Raw genomic sequence first — 27433 nt, forward strand, 5'->3', positions numbered from 1 at the left:
ATGTGATGGCCTTAGCGAGCCTGGCCGCGGGGCTGGGGGAAGCTCTGCCCAGTGGGGACCGTGAGAGGCGTTGCCTGCTGCCCCTGCCGTGGTCTCACTGGGCTTAGACGGTGGGTCGGTGTGGGTTCGGGAGCCGGGCTGGCTGGTGTGGGTTCGGGAGCCTGGCTCCACTACTGACTGCGTCAGTTTCCCCACCTCTAAAATGGGGAGAATTATAGACCCTGCCTCAGGACTCAGCATCGAGATGCACATAAGACTCCCCAGTTCTGCCTGGTGAGGAGTCAGCACGGGCAGGGAGGGTTTCAGCCTTCGTTTTGTGGTGACTGCAGAACCTCCTCAGGGTCACAGGGGGTGGTGGGCTGTGCCCTCCTCCAGGGGCTCTTCCTGACCCTAGGATGGAACCCGCATCTCCTGCACTTTCCTGCATTGCGGGCGGACTCTCTGCCCACCAAGCCGCCCGGGAAGCCCTGGTCCTCTTGCCCACCCCTTCTAGCCTGTCGGGACGCGTCCGGCTTCTCCTCGGTCATGGTCCATCCTGATCTCTCAGGTCTGAGAGATCTCCTGGTCTGAGGCGGGACCCTCCCGGGCCTCACCCCGCACAGGAGGGCAGGACCATTCCCGGGGCCTCGCCCCACACGGGAGGGCGGACGCTGCCTGGCCAAGCCCGCTCACCTTCTGCGCCGAGCCCGGGGGCCCTGGGGTCCAGGCTGTCCTGAGCCGGGGCCCGTGGGTTGAGCGGGTGCCGTGGGTGCTGAGTGTGGGCCTGTGAAGAGGAGCCTGGACTAGCGCCGTGTGGTCTGGCTTGGGCAGGGCGGGCGGGAGCAATGCCATCCGTCCCTCGGAGCTGGGATCAAAGCCAGGCCTCCATGGTGGACCTTTCTGGAACACAGCTTCCTCACGCCTCACCCTGCTCCAGCCTGACCACCCCGGCCCCCTCTGCCCTGGTGGCTCCAGGCCCTCGGCTCCAGACTTCATGCCCGCTCCGGGCTCCGGTAGCCGCCCCACCCTCACGGGCTGGCCACCCCCCAACCCCGGAGCGGCTGTGGTGAGGGGGTCCCGGGGCGACAGGCAGCCCCTCCCGCTCCGCGGGGGTTGAGGCTGATGGAGACTCACCCAGAGGCTGGTCCAGGCTCTTAGTGAGGAGGAGCCCATGGAACCTTTGCGGTGGTCGTCTGATGGAGTTCCGCTCAGTCGCTCAGCCGCGTCTGCTCTTTGTGACCCCGTGGTCACCCACTGTCCCCCTTCTCAGTGTGAGGAAACTGGGGCAGCAGGTGGAGCAGCTGGGCCCCAGACCCCGAAGGCCTGGTCCTGCGCCCCTGGCCTCGCTGTGTCTCACAGGCAGGAGACAAGTGACAGACATGCTCCAGCCGCGGCAACGTCCCAGCAGAGGGGGGTCAGGCCGTGCGCTCAGCCTGCCGCCTCCAGGACGGTCGCGCCCCCTGAGTCCTGGTTTGGTCTCCCCGTCTGACCGGAGGCTCTGCGGTCCCGCCTCCCCTCGGCCTCCCCGTCCAACCGGAGGCTCTGCGGTCCCGCCTCCCCTCGGCCTCCCCGTCCGACCGGGGGCTCTGCGGTCCCGCCTCCCCGCAGGCGGCGAGGGCACCCAGGCTCAGCAGGTGTCAGCAGCACGTGCGGCGTCTTCTGCTCGGTCTTCACCTGGTCCCTGGCTCCCTCCTCCGCCCCTGCGCCGCCGCCGGCTTCTATAATTGAAGAGAACAAAAGGAAATTAAGTAGGACTAACGAGGAGCGAGGAGCGTCTGTAGCTCACGCTCTGAGACGGCCTCCAGCCAACTGCACGGGGGATTCAGTTTGCGTTACTGGATTTTGGTTTGTTTTTGTGCATCATTGTCTCGTTTGTTTTCTTGTTTTCACTGTGATTTATCGCAGACGTTGACGTTCAGTTCTGTTTATGAAGACGGAACGCTGTGTGGCGGCAGCAGGGCCACCTCCCTGCTGGTGGCTCTTCCTGCGGCCTCGCTCGGGGTGTGGCCGCGGCGGCAAAGGTGGCCTGCAGCCAGCTCCGAATGCACTTAGTGATGAAGGCACTGTCGTTGCAGGAACTTTTAACTCTGGAGGGGAGGGTTGTTTACAGACTCTTTGGAGATGTTGGCAAAAGTTATTGATCATCTTTCTAGAAAAATGTACCGAACACACCAAATTTTTGCCCAGTTAATTCAAAAATGGCTTGTTGAAGACAGGTTTGGGGATGGCTGTCGGTCTAGGGGCAGGGATGTCGTCCATCACTCTACCCCTTGTAGGTTCCCGGGGTGGCCCTGAGCCAGGAGACCCCAGAACGTGTTGAAGTCTCTTGTGAGACAGGAGTGGCCTCATCCCCACTTTACAGATGAGGGAACTGAGACCCAGAGGCTTTAACGGACTTGCTGGTGAAAGGCAGAGGTGGAGCACGCCTTAAGCCTCCCTCCCGGCACAGCATCCCTTGGTCTTGACCAGGTAAGGTTGCAGAAGCAGAGTGTTCAGCTTTGGACGGAGCCCCCCACAGGTGTCTGTCCATGGAGGTCAGGTGTATGCTGTGGGGTCCTGTAAGTGGGTGACCCACTGTCCCATTTTGCCCAAACGAGAAGCTGGACTCCAGTGCTCCAGCTGGGGCCTGTCTGGGCATACCGGGGGAAGTGTAGCCCTAAGTTGGAATCCTGGCTTTCCCCCCGAGTTTTCCAAATACTGCAGCTCTGTGAACGGCACTCAGCCGCAGTTTGTTTTTTCAGCAGTGAAATGTCGTAAGAACAAGACAGATAAGGGAGGCTGTTGTGTGCTAGTTGCTTTTGAGAGACTACCTCTGCCCACTCGGTGCAGCGGCTCGGAACGTGACCTCTGGTCCCAATCCCCGGCCGTCCCCTGGCTGGCGGCGTTGACCCCACAGCTTTCTGAGAGCCTCGGACCTGCCTGTTGGGAGAGGGTGGAGGGTGATGCCCTCCTCCCAGGCTGCAGGGGCACCAAGCCCCCCGAGCAGAGGCGAGTTGGGGAGCTGCTGGTGGGTGGTCTCTGGGCCCATGACCCAACCTGCCAGGCGAGGGGGGACGGGGCCCCTTCAGGCCCACGCCCTGCGGGGCAGCCGGCAGGAGGGTCTCTGGGGGCAGCCCCACGCCCCCGCCCTGCCCCTGCCCCACGGGTTGCCTGGGCTCACCCTGTCCCCTCCTGGGTTCTTTGCCTCTTCTTTGATGAAGACCTCCGGGAAGATGAAATACCCCGCGTGGCGTGGACAAGGCCTGGTATACAGTAGGCGCTCCGCGGGCAGTGGCGTTGCCGGCCTCCTGCTGTTTCCTCCACAGCTCCCGGCCCCCAGAGGCCCCAGCCCCCTTCCCAGCTCTGCGGCGTCGTCTCAGCCCTAACCAGTTGGAGTGCTGAGCCGCTCACCCGGGGAATTTATGGAAGCAGGCACAGACGCGTCACCTGGAGGCACATAAATTGTGCAGGAGGCGGCTGGGCTGTGTCAGCCCTGTCGGGGGCGGGATGGCTCACCTGAGACCCTCCGAGCAGCGGTCTGCGGCCACCGGGAGAGGGCGAGGGGCCCGGCCCCGTGGGTGGCCGTAGGACCCTGGCTTCCTCCCCGCTGCCCGCCTGCTCCTGCCTGCAGCCCCGGGCGTGGGGTGCTCACGGCCCACCGGGTCCGTCCCGTGAACCACCCAGCACATGAGGCAGGTTCTCCCAGCTCCATGACACTCGAGAGAGGAGACCCAGCCACCCCGCCGGAGACAGCTGGAGCCGCGAGGCAGCCCCGCCCGGGCCCTCCCGTCCAGCTGCCAGCCTTCTTGTTTTTGAGTAACTCCCCCAACCCCCACACAGCTTTTATTTTTCAATTTTTATTGAAGGATAATTGCCTTACAATATCGTGCTGATTCCTGCCACACAGCAACGTGAATCAGCCTCAGCAGTCCACGCGCCCCTCCCCTGGAACCTCCCCCTCCTCCCACGCCATCCCAGCCCTCCGGGTGGTCCCAGCGCTGGCCTCAGCCCCCCCCCACACCCGCCTCCCACAGCAGACTCCCACTGGCCGTCTCGTTTGCGTGTGGGAGTGTGTGTTCCCACGTCTCAATCCGTCTCAACCTCCCCTTCCACCGCTGCATCCACAGGTCCATTCTCTGTGTCTGCGTCTCCTCTGCTGCCCTAGAAATAGTTCCATCAGTACGTTTCTAGACCCCACACGCCTGCATATACGACATTTGTCTTTCTCTCTCTGACTTACTTCACTCTGTACGGTAGGCTCCGACGCATGTACCCCGTATCATACATAAACACACACGCCGTTTGGGACTAAATCATTTAGAAGCCAGTCGCAGATGTCTTTACCCTCCACACTAAATACTTCAGCAGGGCCTTCTTACCTAACTTCAGAAGCATTGTCGTGCCCAGGAAGTTCACATGACTCTACCGCCCAGGGACCCGTTTTCCCGGTTTGTCCCCAGAGTACCTTTCGTAGCCACTGCCCTCGCCACCTCCAGCACCGGCTGGGAATCACAGGCTGCGTCTGATGGTCGTACTCCTTTCTCTCCTTTTATTTTTAAATAACTTCATGTGTTTGTTTACTTTTGGCTGCACTGGGTTCGTTGCTGTGTGTGGGCTTTTCTCTAGCTGTGGGAGCGGGGGCTCCTCTTTGCGGCAGCACGGGCGTCTCATTGCGGCGGCGTCTCTGGTTACGGCGGGCTCTAGGGCGTGTGGGCTCGGTAGTCGAGGCTCACAGGCTTCGTTCCTCTGAGGCATGTGGGGCCTTCCCGAATCAAGGACGGAACCCGTGTCTCCTGCGTCGGCAGGCAGATTCTTCATTCCCGAGCCCCCAGGGAAGCCCTCGTCTCCTTTTAATCCAGGACAGCTCCCCTCCTTTTCCTGTGTGTGTGGTCTGAGAGTGACTTTTTGGAGAAATCCACGCCCGTGTCTTGTTCAAGGTCCCACCAGCTGGAGTTCCCCCACTGTTCCGTCCTGATGAGGTCGGAGCGTTTGGCCAGGTTCTCTGCAGGGAAGCAGGGCTTTCCGTGACATCGCTGGGAGGCGGGGAGGCTGTAGGCTGGTCCCATCCTTGGTCGCTTGGTTGAGGTGGGGTCTGCCAAACGTCTCTGTCCTCAAGGTACCAGCTTCCCTTTGTAACTACTGTGGGTAATTCTTGCAAAAATGGGAGAATACCCTGTTCCTCGCGAATTTTCACTGCAAACTTTTATTTAAAGAGGATTGTCCTTCACTCCCACGTAACTGCCCTCCTTGACTACCACTTCAAATGCATAGATTATTTTTAAGGCCCCGCTGAGCTATCATCCAGGACCACTGTTACTATTTCTGATGCTCGAATGGTCTCCGATTCAGCCATAAGGAGCCCTTTGTGCTGGCTCCTGGCTCCTTCGGACGCTCCCCATCACTCTCTGGTCGCCCTCTTGCTTTCTGCCTCTGAAGACGCTCTGCGCTCACCTGGCATTCCCCTGCCCCAGTCACCGTTTCTGCAGGCACCCTGCTGCTTCCCTTTCACGTGGGATGGCATTTAGAAACCAAGAAGGGGTGTGCGCACTGCTGGTGGGGTGTCACTGCTTCCAGACGCTTTCAGTGCACAGGGCCAGGGGAAAAACCTCACGTTCATGCTGATACCTCTAATTCAAACCCAGGGTCACAGAGCGCTCCTGTCGCCTCTCACGTTACGCTTGACTCTTGCTGTTTACCTTCTCCCTCTGTGTTGCTTAGTCGAGTCTGACTCTTTGTGACCCCGTGGACTGCAGCCCGCCGGGCTCCTCTGTCCATGGGATTCTCCAGGCAGGAACACTGCAGTGGGCTGCCTTTCCTCCTTCAGGGGATCTTCCCGACCCAGGGATCGAGCCCGCGTCTCCCGCATCTCCCGCGTGGCAGGCAGATTCTTTGCTACTGCCGCCAGCTGGGCAGCTCTGCTGCTGACCCTGGCTCCTAGTGATAAAGCATGCCTCAGCCACACCACGTGATTTCAGAATCAGCGTGCCTGTCCCATCACCACCACTGCCCAGCCTACTTAGCAGAGTTCAGGGTTTCTCTGTGGATCTTCTTGTCCTTAAACAAGGACCGAGGTTGTGTATTCAGAGGGCAGAGTTCTCAACCGACTTGAATGGATTCTTTTCTATGTGGGTGTGACCGTGTTCCAATAAAACTAGATTCACCAAAACGTGTCAGGCTGGTGTAGCCCGGGGGCCACTGTGTGCGGGCTTCTGGTCCAGACTCTCATCCTAACAGAGCAGCTCCCGGTGACAGGGAGGCAGCCAGTAAATAGCCTGGCACGTAGGGGCCCCGCGGGCAGGAAGCGCTGGGCCTCCTGGGGCCCGGAGGAGGGGCATGCCTGGGCTGGTTGTGCGGGTGGGCGGGGGACCTTCTTCAGATACCAGGGGGGTAGAGGCCTCTTCGACGGTAAGGTAGCACCCCCCTTCTGGGCCCCCCTAGACTGGCCAGGAATTAGAGGAGGGGTCCAGAGGTGAGAAGGGGGAGCCATGGCCTGGAATTGGGGTGCCAGGTGGGTAGCGTTTCATCCGGCCTTGGTGGATGGCCTGGCTGCCTCCCAGGCAAGGATTTCTGAGCTCCTGTCTCCAAACACCCCATGTTTGGGAAACAAAATGAGATGCGTGCCTCTCAGCACTGAGCCCCTGCTCCCACCCAGGGTGCCACCCATCCCTGCCCCGTGTGCCCAGGAGGCCCAGCCGGCGCACCCAGACCCAGCCTCCCCCAGCAGGCTCCTGGGGAGGGGAGGGGTCCTGGGCAGGGCAGAGATGCCTGAGGAGTGAGGGGGGAGCTGGGGCTGCCGCCGCTCATGCCCATCCCTGCCCCGCCCCCGCCCTGCCTCGCCATTGGACTTGGCAGGTTTGCACAGGCCTCGGGCAAAGCCCTTTGGGCCTGGAGACAGACTTGTTACGCCTCTGGAGAAATGAGCCTGGATTTCCGCTGCTGACTTCTCTTTTAATTAGATTCCGACAGCAGCACGCAGGGGCAGCTTTCCGTGGGCCCAGGCCTCTGCGCTTGCAGCGCAGCCTGGCGTTCTTGGAGTCGGGAAGTGCTCCTGACCTCCCTCAGCAGCCAGGCAGGCGTCTCGCAGCACGCGTGTGAGCGGGCACCCACCTTCCCGTTGGTGTCCGTGTGTTTGTACATGTGTGTGTAAGTGTGTGCGTGCCGGCTTTTGGAAAAGTCTGCAGACGAAGCCTGCCGGGGGCCCCTTCCGTCCAGCTGCCCCGTCCGTTCATCCGTCTGCTGCTCTAGGTGGCGCTGTGGGTCTGGCCGCAGGGTCTCATCTGCGATGGGGCTGCTGGTGCCTCGGCTGGCAGAGGGGGCCTCCTGTTGGAACCCTGTGCTCCGCCCGGGTCTGGGCCTTCAGGAGAGCTGAGTGTGGGCTGCTGCAGGAAGACACCCCCCCAACCCCAAAAGGGGTTCTTTCTTTGAAGAAGAGCTCCTCTAGAGAAAGGAGCTTCTGGCCATCGCCGCCGGGGCTGAGTGAGAGGCCAGAGACACGGACGTGCCCCTCCTTGCCCTGCACCGCATGGACGGAGCCGGCTTTTTGGAGGCTGTGGGGGGCTGGGCCTCCCCCTCCATCCCAGGGGCTCTCTGGCTGAGCCTCCAGCCCTGGGGTCTTCTCTGGGGTGGGGGAGGGGTGCTGAGGGAGGAGGAATTGAAAAGTACCCCCACAGAAGGCCCTAGTCTGAGCCCCCAGTCTGAAAAGGAGAGAGGCACTCTCTGGCCTCGGAGCGTGCCTGGCCTGATAGTAGACCCCCTCCTCACCCCCCGGGACCCCCGCTCTGATGGACGTGACACGTTTCCACCTCAGAGGAGCTGCAGCTTCTGCCCTCAGGGACCCCATCAGGACCCTGCCCGCTGAAACCGCCTGGCCCTCCTCTTCTGCTGGGGGTCCTCTGGGACCCTGGACTTTGCTGTGACCCCAGCCTGCCGGCCTGCCGGGCCACCCCACCCGGGCTGCAGAGCCCCGCCGCTGGGGCCTGGCTCAGAAGATGCCGTCTCATTGGTCGTCTCACAGTCCTGCCCGCCGGCCCTGCGTCCTGATCGGGGCACGCATGGAGCTCACCAGCTCGGCTCCCCTGAGGCTCCCTGGCGGAGACCCCCTGCCCCAGCTTCTTTATCGCAGTCGGAAAGCTCTGGTGATCCGAGCCGGGACAGACTTGGGGCTGAGCCAGGGTTAGGGTGATGGCGGCAAAAGAAATAGAGTGCCTTTATTGCCATTTCTCACTTGCTGAGCCCATGCGAGGCCCAGAATTCCTGCCTGCTGCCACATAGCTCTCAAACTGAGCCTCTTTGCGAGGTAAACCTGATGTGGTCACTTACCAGGCCCGGCCCCCTCCCTCACTTAAATAAAATCTCTTTACCAGGATCCTCAGGGCTGCCTGGCGTGACCGGCCCTGACTGCCTCTCCCTCCTCTGTCTTGCCACAGTGCTCCCAACAGACCCACTAAGATGGCGAGTTCATTCCTGCCCCAGGGCCTTTGCACTTGCTGCGTCCTTTGCCCAGCGTGTTCCCTTCCCTACCCCGTATCCCAGGGCTCATTCCTTTACGTTTGACAAATGCTACTTCCTAGAGAGATTTTCCCTGGCCACCCAATCTTAATGGGCTCCCAGTATTTTTTCTGTGCAGTGGTTATCCCTATTGGGAGTAATCTTTGTTTGTCTTAACTGTGTGGGCTCCTTGGTTACCTTGTTCACCACTATATTCCCAGCATCTAGACCCATGCCTAGGGTCTCAAGAACATCTGTTGGATGAAGGAGACTGTGTTGAGAACTGGGTTTGTGCTAAACCCTCCCTCACCCGGAAGTCCCTATAACCCTAATGACAGTCTCCACCTACAAATGGGGAGACGGAGGCCCCAGCCGGGGAAGTTACTGAGGAAATGAGATTTAACAGCAGGTCTGATCCCACGCCCATGTTCTAGCCAACATCTCCTGGAGTCGTGGGCTTCCACCCAAGATCTGTTTTTTATAGAAAAAAAATGGAAAAAACAGAAAGGAGGAAAGTCACCATGTTCTGCCCTGGAATAATCCTCACTGTGCAGGCTTCACCTCCCCCGCCCCTCCCCTGGTTTTGGAGATGGCCTTTTTTGTTTCTTTTTGTAATAACTGCTATGACAGTCACGTTTTTCTGTGTTTATCACCCAGTCTCTGTAAATGATAACGTGATATTGAGTAGATGGATGGTCCACTGGGTGGATTCGCCAGAGTTACCTGACTGTCCCCAGCGGTCGGGCATCTGTCTAGTCTGCTATGCTGGGGGTTGTTGATGATTAGGTAACAACTCAGTATTGTAGCTGGATTTCAAGCATCCATCCCTTTGCTCTTTGATCAAATTTTGCCGTGTGCCGAGCTCTCTGCCGGGCACGCCGAAGGGCCTGAGGCGCAGTGTCTGTCCGTGGAGTCCATGGACCAGGGTGGGAGAGAGCCAAGCGTGGCCAGAGTGGGACAGATGTCGCCAGGCTGGAAGATGGCAGGCAGAGGCCAGTGCGAGGGTGCCCGGGGTGGGCCTTGTGGAGTCTTCAGGTGCTGAAAAGCTGTTCCCAGGAGGGCAGTGGGTGATGCCCATTGCAGGCGGGCCATCGCGAGAGCAGTGATATGCGTCTGAGCATCGTTTGGGCCCAGGCTTTGGTTGGACAGGGAAGGCGGGGTTGGGGCAGAGATGGGCCTGAAACGCTGAGCTGAGGAACTTGGACTTCCTCCTAAAGTAGATGGGAAGCTGGGTGTTTATCTCCTTGCTCTGTAAGAGTTATTTTTTTAAGATCAAAATTTTATATATACCTGTAAAAAAAATCAAACAGCATGGAAAGATTTATCTGGAAAGACCCTCCCCCGCCATCTCCCCGTCTCCTGTCCTTTCTGAAGCGTCCTATCCCATCTCCTGCTTTCTGAAACACTCTCACCTGTCCTGTTTTTAAACCATCGGGCACTTCCCTTGTGACTCTTGATTGTCTGTGCCGCTGTTTCTGGGTTTGTCAAGGTATGGACGCGCGTCGTGTCTCCCTGCAGTGACGACGAGGCTCAGGCCCACGCCGCCCGCCTCCCTCCAGCAGTTCTGTTCCGCTGTTGTCTCTGTTGCTGCTCAGTCGCTCGGTCGTGTCCAACTCTGTGACCCCATGGACGGCAGCACACCAGGCCTCCCTGTTCTTCACCAGCTCCCGGAGCGTGCTCAAACTCATGTCCATTGAGTCGGTGATGCCAGCCGACCATCTCATCCTCTGCCAGCCACTTCTCCTCCTGCCTTCAATCTTTCCCAGCATCAGGGTCTTTTCCAATGAGTCAGCTCTTTGCATCAGGTGGCCAAAGTATTGGAGTTTCAGCTTCAGTTCTTCTAATGAATATTGAGGGTTGATTTCCTTTAGGATTGACTGGTTGGATCTCCTTGCAGTCCAAGGGGCTCTCGAGAGTCTTCTCCAGCAGCACAGTAGAAAGCATCAATTCTTCTTTCTGTGGCTTCGTACCTTTAGATAACGTGTACAAGCTGCCACTCCCTCTTCCGTGGACTCGCCGCCCTGTCCTCCCCTCGTGTCAGGATAGAGCCTGGTGTGTGCTTTCCTGTCCCTCTTTCAGGGCTATCCCATGGGTAGCTTGAGCTGGGCCACCTTAGAAGTATTGACACCCCAGGAATCAACAGTCACAACACACCAGGATCCCCCCGCCAGCTGTTAAGCATTTGCCAGCACACTGGTGCAGGGCTCCTGAGTCCCCTCCCTCTGACCTGGGTTCGGGGTGGGGTGAGCTTGGCCCGGGGCTCCTGAGTCTCTTCTCTCTGTCCCGGGTTCAGAGTGGGGTGAGCTTGGCCCGGGGCTCCTGAGTCCCCTCCCTCTGACCCGGGTTCGGGGTGGGGTGAGCTTGGCCCGGGGCTCCTGAGTCCCCTCCCTCTGACCCGGGTTTGGGGTGGGGTGAGGTTGGCCCGGGGCTCCTGAGTCCCCTCCCTCTGGCCTGGGTTCGGGGTGGGGTGAGCTTGGCCCCCAGAGGCTCGGCCGGCCAGCCCGTCACCGACAGCCCCCCTTCTGCGCTGCAGCAAAGCTTCGAGGCGCACCAGGATGAAGCCGTGAGCGTGACCCACATGGTGAAGGCGGGCAGCGGCGTCTGGATGGCCTTCTCCTCCGGCTCCTCCATCCGCCTCTTCCACACCGAGACGCTGGAGCACCTGCAGGAGATCAACATCGCCACCAGGACCACCTTCCTGCTGCCAGGTGAGGCCCTGCTGTCCCGGGCGGGGGCTGTGGACGGGGCAGCGGACGCTGGGGAGGCGGCTTCCAAGCCGGGCCAGCTTATCTCACGAACCCTCAAGGCAGCCTTTGGTCAGCCTTGAGAACCGGGCCTCCCCGGGGAAGCAGCTGACTGAGGGTTCCGACCCAGGCCTGCCCTCCGGAAGCCCTTCTGGCCATGCCCGCGGCACAGCAGGCCGGCGCCCCTGCGGAGGCAGGCTCCAGGCCCGGGGACTTGCGCGAGCCAGGTTGCTGACTCGCCACGTTGGGCAGGTGCCTGGGCCCACCTGTACCTGCCACTCCTTAAGCCCAGTTCTGCCTCAACTCCCCTTCAAAATGAGCAAAGGGAGAGAGAGAAGGCCTCTTTCCTTAGAGGTCTCTAGAGAAAGGCAGGGGTCCCTCTGAGTGTGCCATCAGGGTCTGGGTCAGGGGAGGGCGAAGGCCCCGATGTCCTCCGCTTGGGGCCGGTGCTTCGTCCTGCAGGGCTGTTTGTGGGACCCACGGAGACAGTTACGATCTAGGCGCACCCTGCACCTTGCCCCCTGCCCAGAGGCTGCCGAGGCCTCCGGGGAATTGGCCGCAGGCCTCGCCCTTAGCGCTGATCCCTGTGAGCTGTGCTGGGAGCCAGGACCGATGCGTGCTCAGGGTCCACCGCTGCCCCCAACCGGCTTGAGAGCAGCCCTCAGGGCCAGCGGGCCTCAGTGTGACTTGCCCCCAAGTGCACCAGACAGACTGACCTGGAGCTGGTCTGGGAGGATGCCGGCTGGGCTGGGGGCAACAGGGGGAAGGACCCCAGGGCCAGGGAAACAGCAGGTGTGGCAGGCTGGCCCAGAGCTGATGGTGACAGGGACTCGGCAGACGGCCACTGCAGAGGCTGGGAGTGGCCTACGCTGAGCCAGGGGCCAGGATTCCTGCTTGGTGAAGCTGGGCAGAGGGCAGTGACGCCAGCCAGCACCTCAGAGGCCACAGAGGCCTCTGTTCCACCCCAGAGGCCTAGTCCCTGACCCACACAGGGGGCCCAGCAATCGCCCTGGCTCCCGCTTCCCCAGCCAGTCTCACCGGCCAGTCCTTGAGTCCAGGCTGGTGGCCGTAGCAGGGGATGGCGGCTAACAACAGCGACAGGTCACAGTGGCTGCCTTCCGCCAGGGCCCTGCAGTGAGCTGGGCGCCAAGTGCTTTACGTAATCGGGCCTCACTGTCCCCATTTTACAGATGCAGAAACTGAGGTTTGTTCGGCAGGGTAAAGTGGCTATCCCCTGGTCACATGGCCAGAGACAGGAGCGGGAGTCATGTCAGGTTGGACTTAGTGCAGAGCCTTGCTGCGTGTAACCGGGAAGAGATGGCTTCAGAGGTGACCAGGGTCCCGACTCGGCCACTGTGGGCTCACAGCAGGTCTCTCTGCCTTGCGGAGCCTCTGGTCCCTCTGTGGCGTGGGCAGTGCTTCCTGGCTCCAGGTAAATACTGTCAGGAAGACGCCTTGTTTAGGTCTGGGTCATCTGTGAGGAAAACAGACGCCTTTCTAACCTGCCCCCAGGGTGTGGGGTAAGGGCTTGGGGGACGTTTGTCATGGGCCCTCCCTCCCTCCCTCCCTTCTTTCCCTTTTTTATTTTTTAGCTTCAGTTTCATTGTCTCTCAAAGTGTTTAGCCATTATGTGAGGTAAATCTATTTTAATTACAGTAAAAGTTTCTCAGCATCACAGAAATATTTCCACATCTGTGCTGATAGCTAAATTATTTCAAGTTAGTGGAACAATGGGAAAAAATGGATAATCTTAAGGGCCTTTTTCATTGTCTCAGTAAAGCCGGGGGAGGGGGGGGAGGTGGAGCAACGTGGAGAAAGCGTCAGGTGTGTCCAGCGGCCAGGGGTGGCTCTGGGGGCTGACCTGCTGCAGGCGGAAATCCCGCGGCTCCTGCTGCAGGCTGTCACCTCCCCGTGGGTTTAAAACGCGTCTTCAAGTCCAGTGATTGGCTTGTTCTTAGCAGTTAGTTACCCTTAAAAAAGAACTTCCCTGGTGGCTCAGACCGTAAAAAATGTGCCTGCAATGCAGGAGACCCGGGTTCGATCCCGAGGTCGGGAAGATCCCTTGGAGAAGGGAATGGCAACCCACTCCAGTACTCTTGCCTGGGAAATCCCATGGACAGAGAAGCCTGACAGGCTACAGTCCATGGGGTCGCAAAGAGGCGGACACGACTGAGCGACTGACACGCTCTGAAGACACTTAAAGAAGAAAGGGCGATTGTTGCCATGAGGATGCCTGCAGAACAGTACACGGAGTCCCCGGAGGTCACGTGACCAGCCTCAGGCCACTGCTGCAGGGCCCAGAGCCAGGACCTGGGTCACAGCCGCCTCACGGGCTAACCGGGCGCCTCCCGCTTCTCCAGCTTCTGCTTCCTCGTCTGCACGACGAGGGCCTGAGATGGGAGCTGAGCTCACGGGGCCAGTGGGAGCCCAGAGTCAGACAGGCCCCGCCAGGATCCTGGCTCTGCCAGCTTCCAGCTGCGTGACCAGGCGCTGCAGCCCCGCCTCTGAGGGCAGGTGCAGGCTTCACCTGAGAGGTGAGGACAGCGCCCCAGGGTCCCCAGGAGTTACAGCCCCCGCCCTGCTGGCCAGGAGGAGCCAGCCCTGGGTGGAGGGGGCCTTCAAATCCACGCCACACTGTGTCCTGGCGGAAGAACAGAGCAGGATTCTTAAATTCTTTATTAGAGATATTTTTAAAAGGCTTTTAGGTATTTTTTTTTCCCTTCCCCCACACCACCAAATGAAATAATTGCGTAATTACTAATGAATTTGTTCCTCCTCTAAGTGTGGATTTTTTTGAGGGCGTGTTAAAAATTCATCGCACTTCCTTCCCGGGACCCCCTCCCCCACTCGCCTCCCCGACTGGTATTAACGCAGCTTTGAACCTAAGCTCCCTCCTCCTCTTAACTAGACAGGTCATTAATAAAATGTTCTCCGAGAGCCTGAGCTTTTTAAAGTTGTATATCTCCAGATAGATGGCTTGGGTGAGTTGAGCACTGCCGCATTAAGTCTCTGTGATAAAATATTTATCCACCATTAGACTTTTTTTTCCCCCTTTCGGACTGTTTGTGAAGTGCCTCGCTCTTTTCCTCGAGGCAAAGCGGGAGGAGGAAGGGCCCGGAACGAGGTCTGCAGATGAAGTCATTTCTCTGTTCCGGCGCCTCTTGCGGTTTCTTGCCGCCTTCCCCTCATTTGCCGGGTTTCTGTGGTCTGAGGGGCTCAGGGGAGGGAAGGGCATCAGGAAATGGTCTCTTGCTGGTCCTAAGGTCCCCGGGGCCCTGGAAAAGGAGGGGAGGCATGTAGGATGGAGACATCTGCCACTGCTTCTGCTCTTGGCTTTGATTATTTTCATGGATTTCTGGCTCTGATGGAGCTGATCTTAAAGCATTCGAGTCTAGGTCCTTTTAATAATCACATTTTCCTAATAGCCTCCACTTATTGATTGTATATTATGGGCTAAGAGCTGTGCTGAATTGTGTGTATACATATTATAGTGTGTGGGTATATATGTGTATATTTATGTACACAAAGTGTGTATTATATACATATATAAAATTTCTAATAATCATAAAATTGAGCAGGGGATGTTTGTTGAGCGATGGTGGAAAGTGGCTTATCGATTCACGCAGCTGCTAAGTGACGTCAGCGCCCACATCCTTGTTCACTTCTCTGCTTTCGTTCATTCATCCTCTCATTTAATCACAGGTCCTTTTAAAAAGCATTTGTTGAAAAAGTGTAGTTGATTTACACAATTACAGAAGTTGCAGGAGGGCAACGTGGATTCACACTTTGGAAAGGTCGTGCGCCTCCAGCAGTTACTGTGAAATGTTGGCTCTGTTCCGTGTGCTGGGCGGTGTATCTTTGCCGAGTATTTATTTTGTTCCCAGTGGTTTGTACCTTCTACCCCCCACCTCTCTCCTGCCCCTCCCGCCTTTGCTCTCCCCACTGGTAGCCACTAGTCTATTCCCTGGATCTGAGTTTGCAGATCCCCTTCACGTGTCTGCCAGGAGCCAGGGCGTTTGATCAACGAGCTGGGGAGTCAATTTCGACACACAGATAGGCTGCTGCCCTCGGGAAGCTTACATCTGGGGAGGCAAACGGTAAATGAGCTGAGAGCACATTTACGGAGCTTGAGCAGAGCCACGAGGAGAAGACAAGAGGGGCGCGCGGCCCGAGCCTCCTGCACTTCCCGAGTCCCGGGGGCTGCGGCACCCGCTCTCAGACCATCCCGGGAGCCAGCCCTGGTGGTGGGGGGCCTACACTCTCCGAATTGGTGCGGGGGTGGAGAAGAGCCCCAGCTCCCCCAACCCAGACGCTGTCTGTGAAATAGCCCGACACGCCGGCTTCTTTCCCCCACTCTGATTTGCATTTGCTCATGGAATCAACACTATGAATGTGACCTGTGGAATCTGCATCCTGTCGCCAGACTCATATCCCACTGCCTGCCGACAGCTCCACTTGGGTGTCTAATGTGCGTCTCAGACAACATGGAGTCCGGAATTGGACGTCCCGCCAGCCTGCGCCTCTCCCATCACGGTCCGTCTGCAGCGCTGCCTTGCACCCAGCTGCTGGACACGAAAGACCTGGGGGCTGCCCTTCCTTCCTCCCCTCCTCTCCCCCCGGCCTGTCAGCAGGCCGGCCTGTCTGCAAAGTGTCGGTTCAGCATCTCCCTGTCACCAGCGCACCTCGGACGCCATCATCCCTGCCTCGCTCGTCTCTCTGCTCGCTGCACCCCACCCCATCCTCCGTCACGCGGCACCCAAAAGGCCTCTCTAAAATCACGGTGCACCGCTCCCCTGCTCAGACCCGCCAGCCGCGCCTCGTCATGCTGAGTGAACAGTCCCTGCCCTCACCTTGGCCCGGCCGCCCTCCGACCCTCCCCCGGTCACCTCGAGGTGCCTGGTGCCCGTGCCGTGCTGGCTCTGCCCTCCACAGAGCCGCTGGCTCATTCCCATCACCCGGCCTTTGCACGTGCCGTCTCCAGAGCTTCCCTTGGGTCTTGGCGTGGCTGCCTCCCCTTGTCATCTGATCTGGTCTCCTGTCTCCTGGCCCCCATCCTCCCAGGAAGCAGAGTGAGGCACGAAACCCGAGCCTCCTCCCACCTACTGTCCGCCTCGCGCCCCCTTGGAGTCCTCTGCTAGTGTCTGCACTCCTTGTGTTTCCACTTCCTCCTTCCCTCTCAGGGCTCCATTAATACGGGTGTGTGTGTGTGTGTGTGTGTGTGTGTTCCATTAATACGGGTGGGTGTGTGTGTGTGTCTGTGTGTGTGAGTCGCTCAGTCATGTCTGACTCTGAGACCCCATGGACTGTAGCCCACCAGCCTCCTCTGGTCTAGGAGATTCTCCAGACAAGAATACTGGAGTGGGGAGCCATTCCCTTCTCCAGTGGGTCTTCTTGACCCAGGGATCGAATCCAGGTCTTCTGCACTGCAGGCAGACTCTTTACTGTCTAAGCCACCATGGAAGCCCCCGTTAATACGGTCGCTTCCATTACAATTGAAGTGAAGTGAAATAACAGACTCAGTCTGTCTGCCACTAGCCACGTTTCAAGTGTGAGTAGCCACATGTGACTGATGGTCACCAAACTGGGCAGAGAACATGTTCATTGTCATAGAAAGTTCCAGAATGTTTGCTCCTCAGGGGCAGCACTGTGTGGGGGTCCCCTGCACCAGGTGCAGTGTCCCCCACAGGAGGTCCCGGGCTGTGCCGGGGCGCTGAGTGCGTCAGGTGATGCTGTGTGAACCCTGTTAGTAACCCCTCCTTCCGGGCTGACTGTGGAGCCGCACCAGTCTGCTCTGGGACCCTGCTCTGCAGAGGAAGCCCATACACGTGCAGGTGTGGAACTCACGCAGTTTGTTCAAGAGTAGAGAGGCTGGGACTTCCCTGGAGGTCAAAAGGTTAAGACTCCGAGCTTCCAGTGCAGGGGCCGCAGGTTCAATCCCCGGTCAGGGAACCGAGGCCCCACTTGCCATGAGGCAAGGCCAAAGAAAGAGCAGAGAGGCAGTGTGAAAGCATCAGCGTGTGAAAGTGACGGACCGAGCTCTTCTCCTCTCCCCCGCCCCGCCCCACCCCTGCCCCGCCCCGCCCCGCACTCACCAGCTGGGTGACCTCGTTGGACCTTAACATCCTCATCTGGGAAACGGGCATCCAGGCTGTGCTCACCTCTCAGCTGTTGCAAGGCTTGTATCGGGCTGGGGCAGGTGTGTGAAGCGCTTTGGAAACTGCAAGGCAGTATTTCTCACAGAGTGGCCCCGGGACCAGCAGCCTGGGTGTCCCTGGGAACCTGCGGGAAATGCGGGCTCCCCTCTAGGGTTGGCCCGTGGGTGTCGGCTCTCCTGCTGGTGCTGACGCAAGCCCAGCTTGAGAACCCCCTATTCCAAGCATCACTTCACATGTCGTGGCGTGACTTGGGATTTGAGGAGAGACTAGGTCTGTCAGTGGGCAGAAGGATCCCGGCTGGAGGTGAGACAGCCCTTTGGGAGGGCAGGCCTGGGCCCCCAGGGCCTCTCTCATGACCCGGAATTGTCAGCAATAGAGCAGCAGTGATGGTGGCTGGCACGCACCCGTGTATGCCCTGTGCCAGGCTCTGGGTTACGTGATTCGCAGCCACCAGCTCATTTACTCCTCAAGACGAGGTTGTGAAATGTCATCACTGTCGCCCTGTGCAGTGAGGGAACCCGGGCACAGAGGGGTTTTGTTTCCGGCCCTGGGACATGGAGCCAGGAGGTAGCCAAGCCGGGGTTTGGACCCAGAGCCTGCGTTTGGCACCTTGCTCTTGGCCAGGGCTGTGTGGCCAACACCGCGCCTCCCCCGAGAAGGGCACAAGGACCCACCTTCCCCCGTCACTGCTCCCCCTCAAAGGCAGAGCCAGCCCAGCGGGTGACTGGACAAGAAGTGGTCTGCAAGTCTGGACTGGCGTCAGAAACACGCTAGTTCCCGGCGTTGAGAGCCCATTCCCTCGGGGCCCGGGGACTGCAGCTGGGCCCCCACCAGAGGAAGGCCTGTGTGGGCAGCATGTCAAGCCCGGGCTGGAACCCACAGGGCCGCCAGCTCGCCCAGACCCCTGCCCACACGTCCCTTCTGCACTGTCTGCTTTACCCTCAACCCGCACCTCCCCAGGCCTCTCTCTACTCCCCAGCTGGCCGGTTATGTCCTTGGCATGGGCGGGCCTCAGCCTGCACCTCGTGCCAGGAGAGCCGGCTGCTGCATTGAGAGCCGACGTGGGCCAGCACTGTGGCGGTCCCTCATTGTATCCTCAAGGCAGCCCCGCTTTACACAGGAGGAAACTGAGGCTGGGGGGGTGGGGTGCTCAGCTGGGGGACCCAGGGCCAGACGCCAACCAGGTCAGCCTCCCAGGCCCCACTCCTCAACCCCAAGGCTGTCCAGCTTCTTGCTTGTCCCAGGAGAGCTGCCCCGAGGAGCCATTCTCTCAGCTTTGGGGCCCCCACGCACCGCCATCCCCCAAGAGGCCCTGCAGCTCATGCTGGCTTCTCCCTCTGCAGGCCAGAAGCACCTGTGTGTCACCAGCCTCCTGATCTGCCAGGGTCTGCTCTGGGTGGGCACCGACCAGGGGGTCATCGTGCTGCTGCCGGTGCCTCGGCTGGAAGGCATCCCTAAGATCACAGGTGAGACCCGGGGGTCAGCTGCACGTGGCCAGGGGAGGCTGGGTCTTGGGCCCAGATGCGTGCACTCTCTTCTGATCTGGGGACAGGGGTCCGTTCCCCAGTGTCCTCTCTCACTGTTGGTGGCTTGGTGGAATTAAATCACCTGGCCCCTGCAGTCTCCTTGCAGGTCTTCTTTCTGAGACTCAATTACCTCATCTGGCAGTGGGCGTAGGAGGCACACTGGCCAGATGGTTTGCGGATTGGCCGAGACACCCAGCTAACAGGAGAGGTTCTGCTGGCCTCCTCCTGCTGTTGCCGCAGCAGCTTACACGTGTCCCGGCTCCAGAGACAGAAATAACTGGGGGCTCGCGGGGACGGAGGTCCATATGCAGCTGTGTTTGCCTGAGTTAGAGGAGGGGCCGCCCTGACGTGGTGCTGGGATCTAGGGTCAGGGAAGACCCCAGAGCTCTGGGCCCCCTCTCTGCCTCTGCCCTGAGTGGTGGATGATGAAGTGGCCTCTTCCGGCTTCTGCAGGAGGGCAGGGCTGCATGGAGTGGGAGATGCCCCGGGGGAGACCAGCCCCAGGCAGACCGCAAGCCTCTCTGCCCAAGAAGACCCTCTTCCTAAACTGTGGGACTTACTGCTTTCCTGGTCTCATCACTAGGTCATTTTTCCCATCCCGGGATCTGTCCTGGGGTTGCAGGGATGTGTTGGGCAGAGACCCTGCCCCCACACACTGACAGCCTGGTCGGGGTGGCTTGTAGCCAGGGCAGCAAGTGCTACGATGGCAGGTGTCCTAGGGTCAGTGGAGCACAGAGACAGGAGTGATCATCTCTTATGGGTGAAGGCAAGGAGGGAGCCCTGTGGAGGGGCTGAGCCAGGCCTCAAGCCCTAGTTGTCGAGTCAGGTGGATGCGAAAGGCTCTCTGGGCAGAGGCGATGGCTTGGGCAAAGGCACGGAGACGTGAGGATGGCCCAGGCAGGGAGCTGCAGGTGCTTCCACGCCAAGGTTCCCCATGTGGTTTATAAAGTCACTTGTGTCCCCCTGCCCCACTCTTCCAAGCACTCCTCCAGACCCATGGCCTTCCGGGAAGCTGCCAGCATAGATCGCAGTAACCCAAATAAGCCAAAAATGAAACCCAGGAAGTTCTCCAAGAGACTCAGTTCAGTTCAGTCGCTCAGTTGTGTCCGACTCTCTGCGACCCCATAGACTGCAGCACTCTAGGCCTCCCTGTCCATCACCAACTCCTGGAGCTTACTCAGACTCAGGTCCGTTGAGTCGGTGATGCCACCCAACCATCTCATCCTCTGTCGTCTCCTTCTCCACCAGACTCAATGGATCTTTAAAACTCTGGGCCTTTGGGCCCCTTCTCTCTGCCCCCTTCCTGCAGGGAAAGGCATGGTCTCGCTCAACGGGCACTGTGGGCCCGTGGCCTTCCTGGCCGTGGCCACCAGCATCTTGGCCCCTGATATCCTGCGGAGCGACCAGGAGGAGGCCGAGGGGCAGCAGGCCGAGGAGGACAAGGTGGATGGGCCGGCTCCCGAGCCTGCGCCCGCGAGCCACGTGGGTGGGGAGCTGATCCGCAAGAAGGGCATCCTTCTGCAGTACCGCCTGCGCTCCACCTCCCACCTGCCGGGCCCGCTGCTGTCCGTACGGGAGCCGGAGCCCGCGAACGGCTCGGCCCTGGAGCACAGCGAGGAGGACGGCTCCATCTATGAGATGGTGGATGACCCTGACGTCTGGGTGCGCAACCGGCCCTGTGCCCGCGACGCCCACCGCAAGGAGATCTGCTCCGTGGCCATCATCTCCGGGGGGCGCGGCTACCGCAACTTCGGCAGCGCAGCGGGCAGCCCCGGGAAGCTGGCCCCGTGCGGGGAGACGGACAGCACCCTCCTCATCTGGCAGGCGCCCTTGATGCTGTAGCCCCGCCCAGGTCACAGCGTAGCCCCGCCCAGGTCGCACCGTAGCCCCGCCCAGGCCACTCTGTAGCCCCGCCCAGGCCACGTGGCGGCAGGCCTGGCTGCGGCCGGCCTGACTCTCAGCCTGCAGTGGGCCCTTCCAGCTGTTCAGGGTCCCCAGGGAGCACTGGGTGGCCTCGCCCTCAAGGGGCCTGCACGGGGCTGCGAGGACAGGCCTGGAACTCCACCATCTACCTGAGTGGAGCAGAGGGAAACCTTCCTTTTTAAGAAAAAAAAAAACAATTTCAGTGTTTAGGGGAGTGGTTTGGGTTTGGGGAGAGGGAGGACACCTCCTGAGGAGATGGCCTTCTTTTTTAAAAGCAAAAAAAAAAAAAAAAAAAACACAAAACCTCACAACTGCCTGGCAAGCCCAGCGCCTCTTGTCGGGGCCCGAGCAGGGCTCAAGGGCGGCCACACGACCCTCCTAGGAGGGTGCGTGCGTGTGAGTGTATGAGAGCGTGTGGGCTGGTGTGTGAATATATATAAATACGTATATATGGTGTATATTATATGTGTATAAATGAAGTTTGTACATATTGGAGCTCTGGGAGATGCTGGAATAAAAGGCAAGAATAATGTCAGTGCTTGGGTTACGGGTTGCTTTTTAATTTTGTTTTGTTTGAGACATGATAACCTAGACAGCATATTAAAAAGCAGAAACATCACTTTGCTGACAAAGGTCCATATAGTCAAAGCTATGTTTTTTCCAGTAGTCATATATGGATGTGAAAATTGGACCATAAAGAAGGTTGAGGACTGACGAATTGGTGCTTTTGAACTGTGGTGTTGCAGAAGACTCTTGAGAGTTCCTTGGACTGCTAGGTGATCAAACCAGTCCATCCTGAAGGAAATCAATCCTGAATATTCATTGGAAGGTCTAGTGCTGAAGCTGAAGTTCCAGTACTTTGGTCACTTGATGCGAAGAGTCGACTCACTGGAAAAGACCCTGATGCTGGGAAAGATTGAGGGCAAGAGAAGGAGGCAACAGAGGATGAGATGGTTGGGTGGTATTGACTCAATGAACATGAGTTTGAGCAAACTCTGGAGATAGCGAAGGACAGAGGAGCCTGGTGTGCTGTAGTCCGTGGGGTCTCAAAGAATTGGGCACGATTCAGTGACTGGACAACGAGGAAAGAGGGCAGCTGTCACTGTCCCAGGTTGTTCTGGAACCAGCAGGAAGGACTGAGGCTCGGCAGTGTGAGAACAGGCCCTAGATCTGTGGGCTGTCTGGCGCAGTCGCTGATGGCCTCATGTAGCTACTTAATTTTTTAATTAATTAAAATGAAATATTGCGGATTTTATTTTATTTTTCAGTCCCATTAGCCACATTTCTAGCGTGACACAAGGTGCCGCACACACGAGGTTTTATGCCGACTGCATTCGACAGCACGGATATGACTGTTCCCGTCACCCCAGAAAGTCCTCTCCTGCTAGAGAGGGGCTCTTGGGAGCTTCTTTTCTGAATGTTTCTGGAAGAAAAGGCTGGGCCCCAGTTCTGGAATGGTGTGGAGGCACAGGCCTTGGCATCTATTGGGAAAGTCTGGGAGGAAAAAAAGAAGAGGGCTTCACTGTGTGGAGGGTGGGGGTCTGGGGCTGTTGCTATGGGCAGCAGAGCTCTGCAGGGAGGTGCCTGAGACCCCTAGGGTGTGAGGGAGGGTGAGGTGAGTTCCAGGGGGTGGGAGCAGAGCCCAGGCTGAGGGTGGGATGGGCAGCTGGGCCCTGGTTCAATCTCCACCCTTGGGTTTCTAGAGCCGCCTACAGGGGGAAAAAAAAATAAACCCAACCCACCACCCAGAAGGGACGTGTTCTCTCCGCCTGTCCGCCCATCCATCTCTCTGTCGTCTGTCCACGTGTCTGTCCGCCCCCCACCCACGCTTCTGTCCTCCCCTCCATACTTAATGGTGGCAGCATTGGCATGCAGGGAGGAGGGAAGCCAAGGGGCAGGCGGGCCTCCCGGGATGGGGTCACACAGGGTCACACCTCCCGGACCCCGGGATGGGGTCACACAGCTCGACGCGTGTCTATGGGATGCTCCGGGAACCCAGGGCAAGAGCCGCCAAGGAGGGGACGTTTCAGCCGGGTCTTGACCAGCTGGTGGGGTCCCCACTGGAGGAGTCATCCCCTCGTCCACTCCTTTCACACGCCCCTCGAGCCCTGTGGTTCTCAGGCCCCGTGCTGGCTGCTGGAGCCACAGAGGTGAGCAGGTCTATAGGTGTCACTGTCCCCAGGACAGGCATGCAGAAAGGGAGGGCAGGCGGGGTGCCCGTGCGCCAGGGCTGAGGGAGGGCAGGGCGCAGGGAGGACCGCGCGAGGCCCTCACGCGGGAGCGGGCCGCCTGGGGACAGTTTGTTTCCTGGAGGGTGAGTGTCCAGTGTGGGTTCCGGGGAGTGGGAGGGGAGCTGTGTCTGCAGGGACCCTGGCCCTGGGCGCTGACCAGCTGCATCTTGTCCAGACGTACCCACTGTCTCTGGGCCTCAGATTTCTGTTTTCTATCAAAGGGAGGCTCATTCCTGTCCTGCCGGCCTCTAATGGGAGCGGGGGGCCTTTCTAAGCACAAACAGGATAAAGAACAGGTCTTCATCTCATTGCTCAAGTTAATTGAATGCCCTGCCTGGGTGCGACTCTCAGGTGGAGCTGGAGAGGACTTTTCCTGGGACAGTAACTGTAGGTCGAGTGTGCTTGGGAGGATGGACAAGCCTGCAGCCTCGGATCTGACAGGCCTGTGTTCATGTCCAGCTCTGCCAAAGCCCGCTGTGTGTCTTTCAGAGCATCCCTTCACCCTGGGTCTCAGTCTCCTCATCTCTAAAATGGGGATGATGAGACCTTGTAGGAGTGCCAAGGACAAGTGGTGTTAATAATACTTATTTCCAGGAAGTCCAAGGAAAGCGCTGGAAAGACCCTCCCCCGGCAGCTCAGTGATGATTCCTTGTGTCGTCCTACTCAGCCTTGCTCCAAACGATTTGAGGCAGACTGTTCATATTAAGAAACCCCTCCTCGTTAGCATATGGGAGCTCTGCGGTTCTGTTAGATCCCAGCCCCGCAGCTCGCTCAGCAGAAGGGGACCCGGGAGATGTGGTGGGGCCCATGAAATCCGTCACCGAGCAATTGACTGACTCCGCTACTGTAGTGAAATTATCATATCAGTCACCAGCTCCTCTCGCAAGCCTCTGACAACAGAGCGAGGCAGGGTTGGGGGAGTCGGAAGCGGCTCCTGAGACGCCAGGAGGACGTGCCTCGCATAGGAGAGGAGACCCTCGCTTTAGATACTGATCAGAGTAATAATAACCGCAAGCACGCGGGGTGCCCCAGCTCGTTTCATCCTCACGGCCGTGCTCTGAGTAGCTGTTCTGTTTGCCTCGTTTTGCAGGTAAGGGATCCGAGGCACCGGGAAGTTAAGCAGCTTCCCGGAAAGTGTCAAGGCCAAAGCCTGAGGTCTGTCTGCCACCACAGCCAGGCTCTGAGCCCCCGGGCGACTCTGCCCCCAAGAGCAAAACTTGGGAGACGAAGTTCCAACTGTGCTTTCCCCGGTCACTAGCTGTGTGACGTCTGGCCCACGCCTTAACCCCTGTGTGTCCTAGCAAGGGGATGGTAAACAATCCCTGCCTTGGGAACCGAGTGCCTTCCATTCAGTGTTCATTGAAAGCTCACTCTTCCCTGACACCTCAGTTGGTAAAGAATCTGCCTGCAATGCAGGAGACCCTGATTCAATTTGTGGGTCGGGAAGATCCCCTGGAGAAGGGATAGGCTACCACTGCAGTATTCTTGGGCTTCCCTGGCGGCTCAGCTGGTAAAGAATCCGCCTGCAATGTGGGAGAGCTGGGTTCGACCCCTGGGTTGGGAAGATCCCCTGGAGGGGGGAATGGCTACCCACTAGTCCATGGGGTCGCGACGTTCACTTTCGTGTGCCGGGGCTGGACACGGAGTAGACTGGTGAACCATACCATGCGCACATCTGCCCCCTCCCCATTCCATGGGGGCTGCAGAAGGAACAGAAGATAACTAAGCAAAACGTGTCAGATGGTGTCCATGCTCTGGAGAGAAATGACGTGGCGGGTTGGGGGTGGGAAGTCCTGGGGAGGGCACGGTGATGTTAAGCAGGCTGGGGAGGCCTCCCTGAGCGAAGAGCCAGGAGGAGCACACACGAGGCAGCAGGACGTTCTGGGTGGAGCGAGCACCGTGTACAAAGCGCAAGGGGGCCGCTGGAGCGGAGGGTGGGGCACCCGGGAGCTGCTCATGTGTCACTGGGTCGGATCGTGGGGGGACCTTGCCTTTCCTTGGTGACAGGAGGAGTCACGGGAGGGTTTTAAGCAGAGAACTGATGGCCTGTCTCTGGCTTTGTAACAATCTCCTTGTTGCTAAATGGAGGAAAATGTGTGCGGGCGGGGGTGGAAGTGTGGGGGCCAGGAGACCACCCGGGAAGCTGTTGCCACAATCTAGGTGCTGGTGGCCTGGACCACAGTGGGTGTGGCTGAGGCAAGGGGCGGTGGTCAGGGTGGATGTGTTCCGATGCTGGAGCATCCGATGAGCAGACACAGCCCCTCGTCAGGAGGCAGCTGTGAGCTGGACCCTCTCCCAGCTGAGATCTGTGCATCAGCTGATCGGGGAGCCCGGGCTGCTGGCAGACTGCTCCCCACTGGGCACCCCAGCCTGTGGTCCTTCCCCGGCTACTCCAGGACACTCACCCCCTGGGCCATTGCAGGCCCTCAGGCTGAGACCCTCCCATGCCCTGCAGTCAGCAGCTCTCTCCCGCCCTGCTGGGCACGTCAAGGACGCAGACCTCTGCCATCTGCCCACTGCTCTGTCCCCCTTCACCTCCCTGGCTTTCTCCTGCATGTGCGATGCCCAGGGTGTGGATGGGGAGTGCGTTTCCCGCCCCAGGAGCCCAGGCAGTGTCCATCCTCAGGCTTGTTCCCTTTGGTCGGCCCCGTTTCTGACTTGCCGATTGAAATGGGATTTCCAGCCAGGAGAGAGCAGCTTGGGGGCCCGGGGGAGTGTGCTGGGCTCAGACAAGGAGCTTTGATCTCGATTAATAAAAGGAAGTGGCTCATCTCGGGTTTCCCCAGAAGCAGATCCTGAGACGAGGATTTTGATTCCAGTTGGGGACACTGAGAGGGGACATGAGACAGGGACAGAAGTCAGAGCTGGGTGTGTTAGCTGAGCAGGTGACCCGTGCTGGGGAGCTTGGGAGACACGCAGAGCTTCAGAGTTGCCCCAGCTGTGGGGTGAGGATGCCCAGCATTTATCCCCACCTCTCACCAGGAGTGTCCTGGGTGGACGCTGTTCCCTGAGCCATTTGTCCCAGCCTGCCTCACTGCTCAACCAGAGAGACGGTCCTGGGGAGCATCCCCCTTACCCCCGGGAGAGCGTGCACAGCCCGGTAGGGCTGGCTGTGGCTTTTATAACTTTAGAATGGTTTCTTCCCCAGCAGAGGCAGGCTTTCAGGAAGATAATCTTGCTATGGACACAAAAATATCTAGTTAGGACCTCAAAGCTGGTTGTTTCTGCTAGGTTTCATCCCCTCTGTCTTCGCTTAGGCTGCTAAAACAAAAGACCATCACTGGGTAGCTGAGACAGTTTCTCTTTCCTGGAGCCTGGGATGTCTCAGATCAAGGTGCTGGAGGATTTGGTATCTGGTGAGAACTCTCTTCCTGGCTTGAAGGCTGCCTTCTTGCCGTATCATTAAGTGATGGAGAGAGGAAGTTCTAGTTTCTCTTCTTCTTACAAGGGCACTAATCCCATTGATGAGGGCCCCACCCTCATGACCTAATAACCCCAAAGGTTCCACCTCCAAATACAGTACCATCACATTGGGGATCAGGGCCCACATTCAGCCCATAACACCTTCCCTTTCTTCCCTTGCAACACACACACACACACACACACACACACACACACACACACACACATGCTCTCTGGCATTGTTTTAGTGGCAGGCATGGGGGCAGGCAGGAAGATGTGGACTCACCAGGGTTTATAGGGGATGAAAATAAACCTCAGGCTTATATCTCGAACACATCACCTTGCTACACAGCTGGGCACCTTGGGCTAGAATCACTGGGGATGTAAGATTGTCCCTTTCCTCATGGAACATGCAGTCCAGCAAGCAGGATGCTGGTGCCAAAGAGATTTATCGAGGGAGGCTTCCTGAAGGCAGTGAGGTGTCATGCACAGATATGGACGTGGGAGTGATGCAAATTTGCACTCGAATCTCGGCTCTATCATGTATTTATCGTGTGGCTTTAGACAAGTGACAGTCTTCTGTGCTTCTGGTCCTTAGCTGAATAAATGGGTTAGTGATGCCTTCCTTGCAGGCTGGCTGTGATGGCTTAGTAGATGTCAGGCGTTAGCTATTACTGTTACTTCTATGTCTTCTAGTCCTGCTGCTACATCCACAAGCATGATTTCCCCGGTTAATCTTTGGAATTAACCGGATGGGGAGGGGGATGAAGAAGGGAGGCTCAGTGGGTGCGGTAGTATGCAGTGCACACAGCCCGGGGAGGGGTGAGGATGGCGGGACTGAAGTCTGCCCTCCTGGGACGTCTGGTCCGGGGAAGGGCTGGGAATAAGAGAGGGGTCGGGGCTGTGTTCTGGCCCAAGCTCTCCTGGCCTGTTCCTAAAGCCTGGATTCAGCCCAGGAGACCTCAGCTGTCCCTCCCTGTCCCTCCCAAAAAACCATGTCAGTCTCC

At 58.7% G+C, this 27433-nt stretch overlaps 1 protein-coding gene across 13 annotated transcripts in view; it reads left to right on the top strand.

Annotated features, from left to right (window-relative positions):
* ARHGEF10L (Rho guanine nucleotide exchange factor 10 like) overlaps positions 1–21328 on the top strand; it is a 154132-nt gene extending 132804 nt beyond the window's left edge. For all 13 annotated transcript variants that reach the window (XM_043444602.1, XM_043444601.1, XM_043444606.1 and 10 more), the window contains 3 exons: positions 10979–11153; positions 18688–18810; positions 20180–21328. In XM_043444602.1, coding sequence (XP_043300537.1) covers positions 10979–11153; positions 18688–18810; positions 20180–20712 — 831 coding nt within the window. In that variant the 3' untranslated portion in view covers positions 20713–21328. The remainder of the gene's footprint in view (positions 1–10978; positions 11154–18687; positions 18811–20179) is intronic.
* Positions 21329–27433: the final 6105 nt, after the last annotated feature.

This window comes from Cervus canadensis, chromosome 24, assembly GCF_019320065.1.
Source record: "Cervus canadensis isolate Bull #8, Minnesota chromosome 24, ASM1932006v1, whole genome shotgun sequence".
Taxonomy (NCBI): Eukaryota; Metazoa; Chordata; class Mammalia; order Artiodactyla; family Cervidae; genus Cervus; species Cervus canadensis.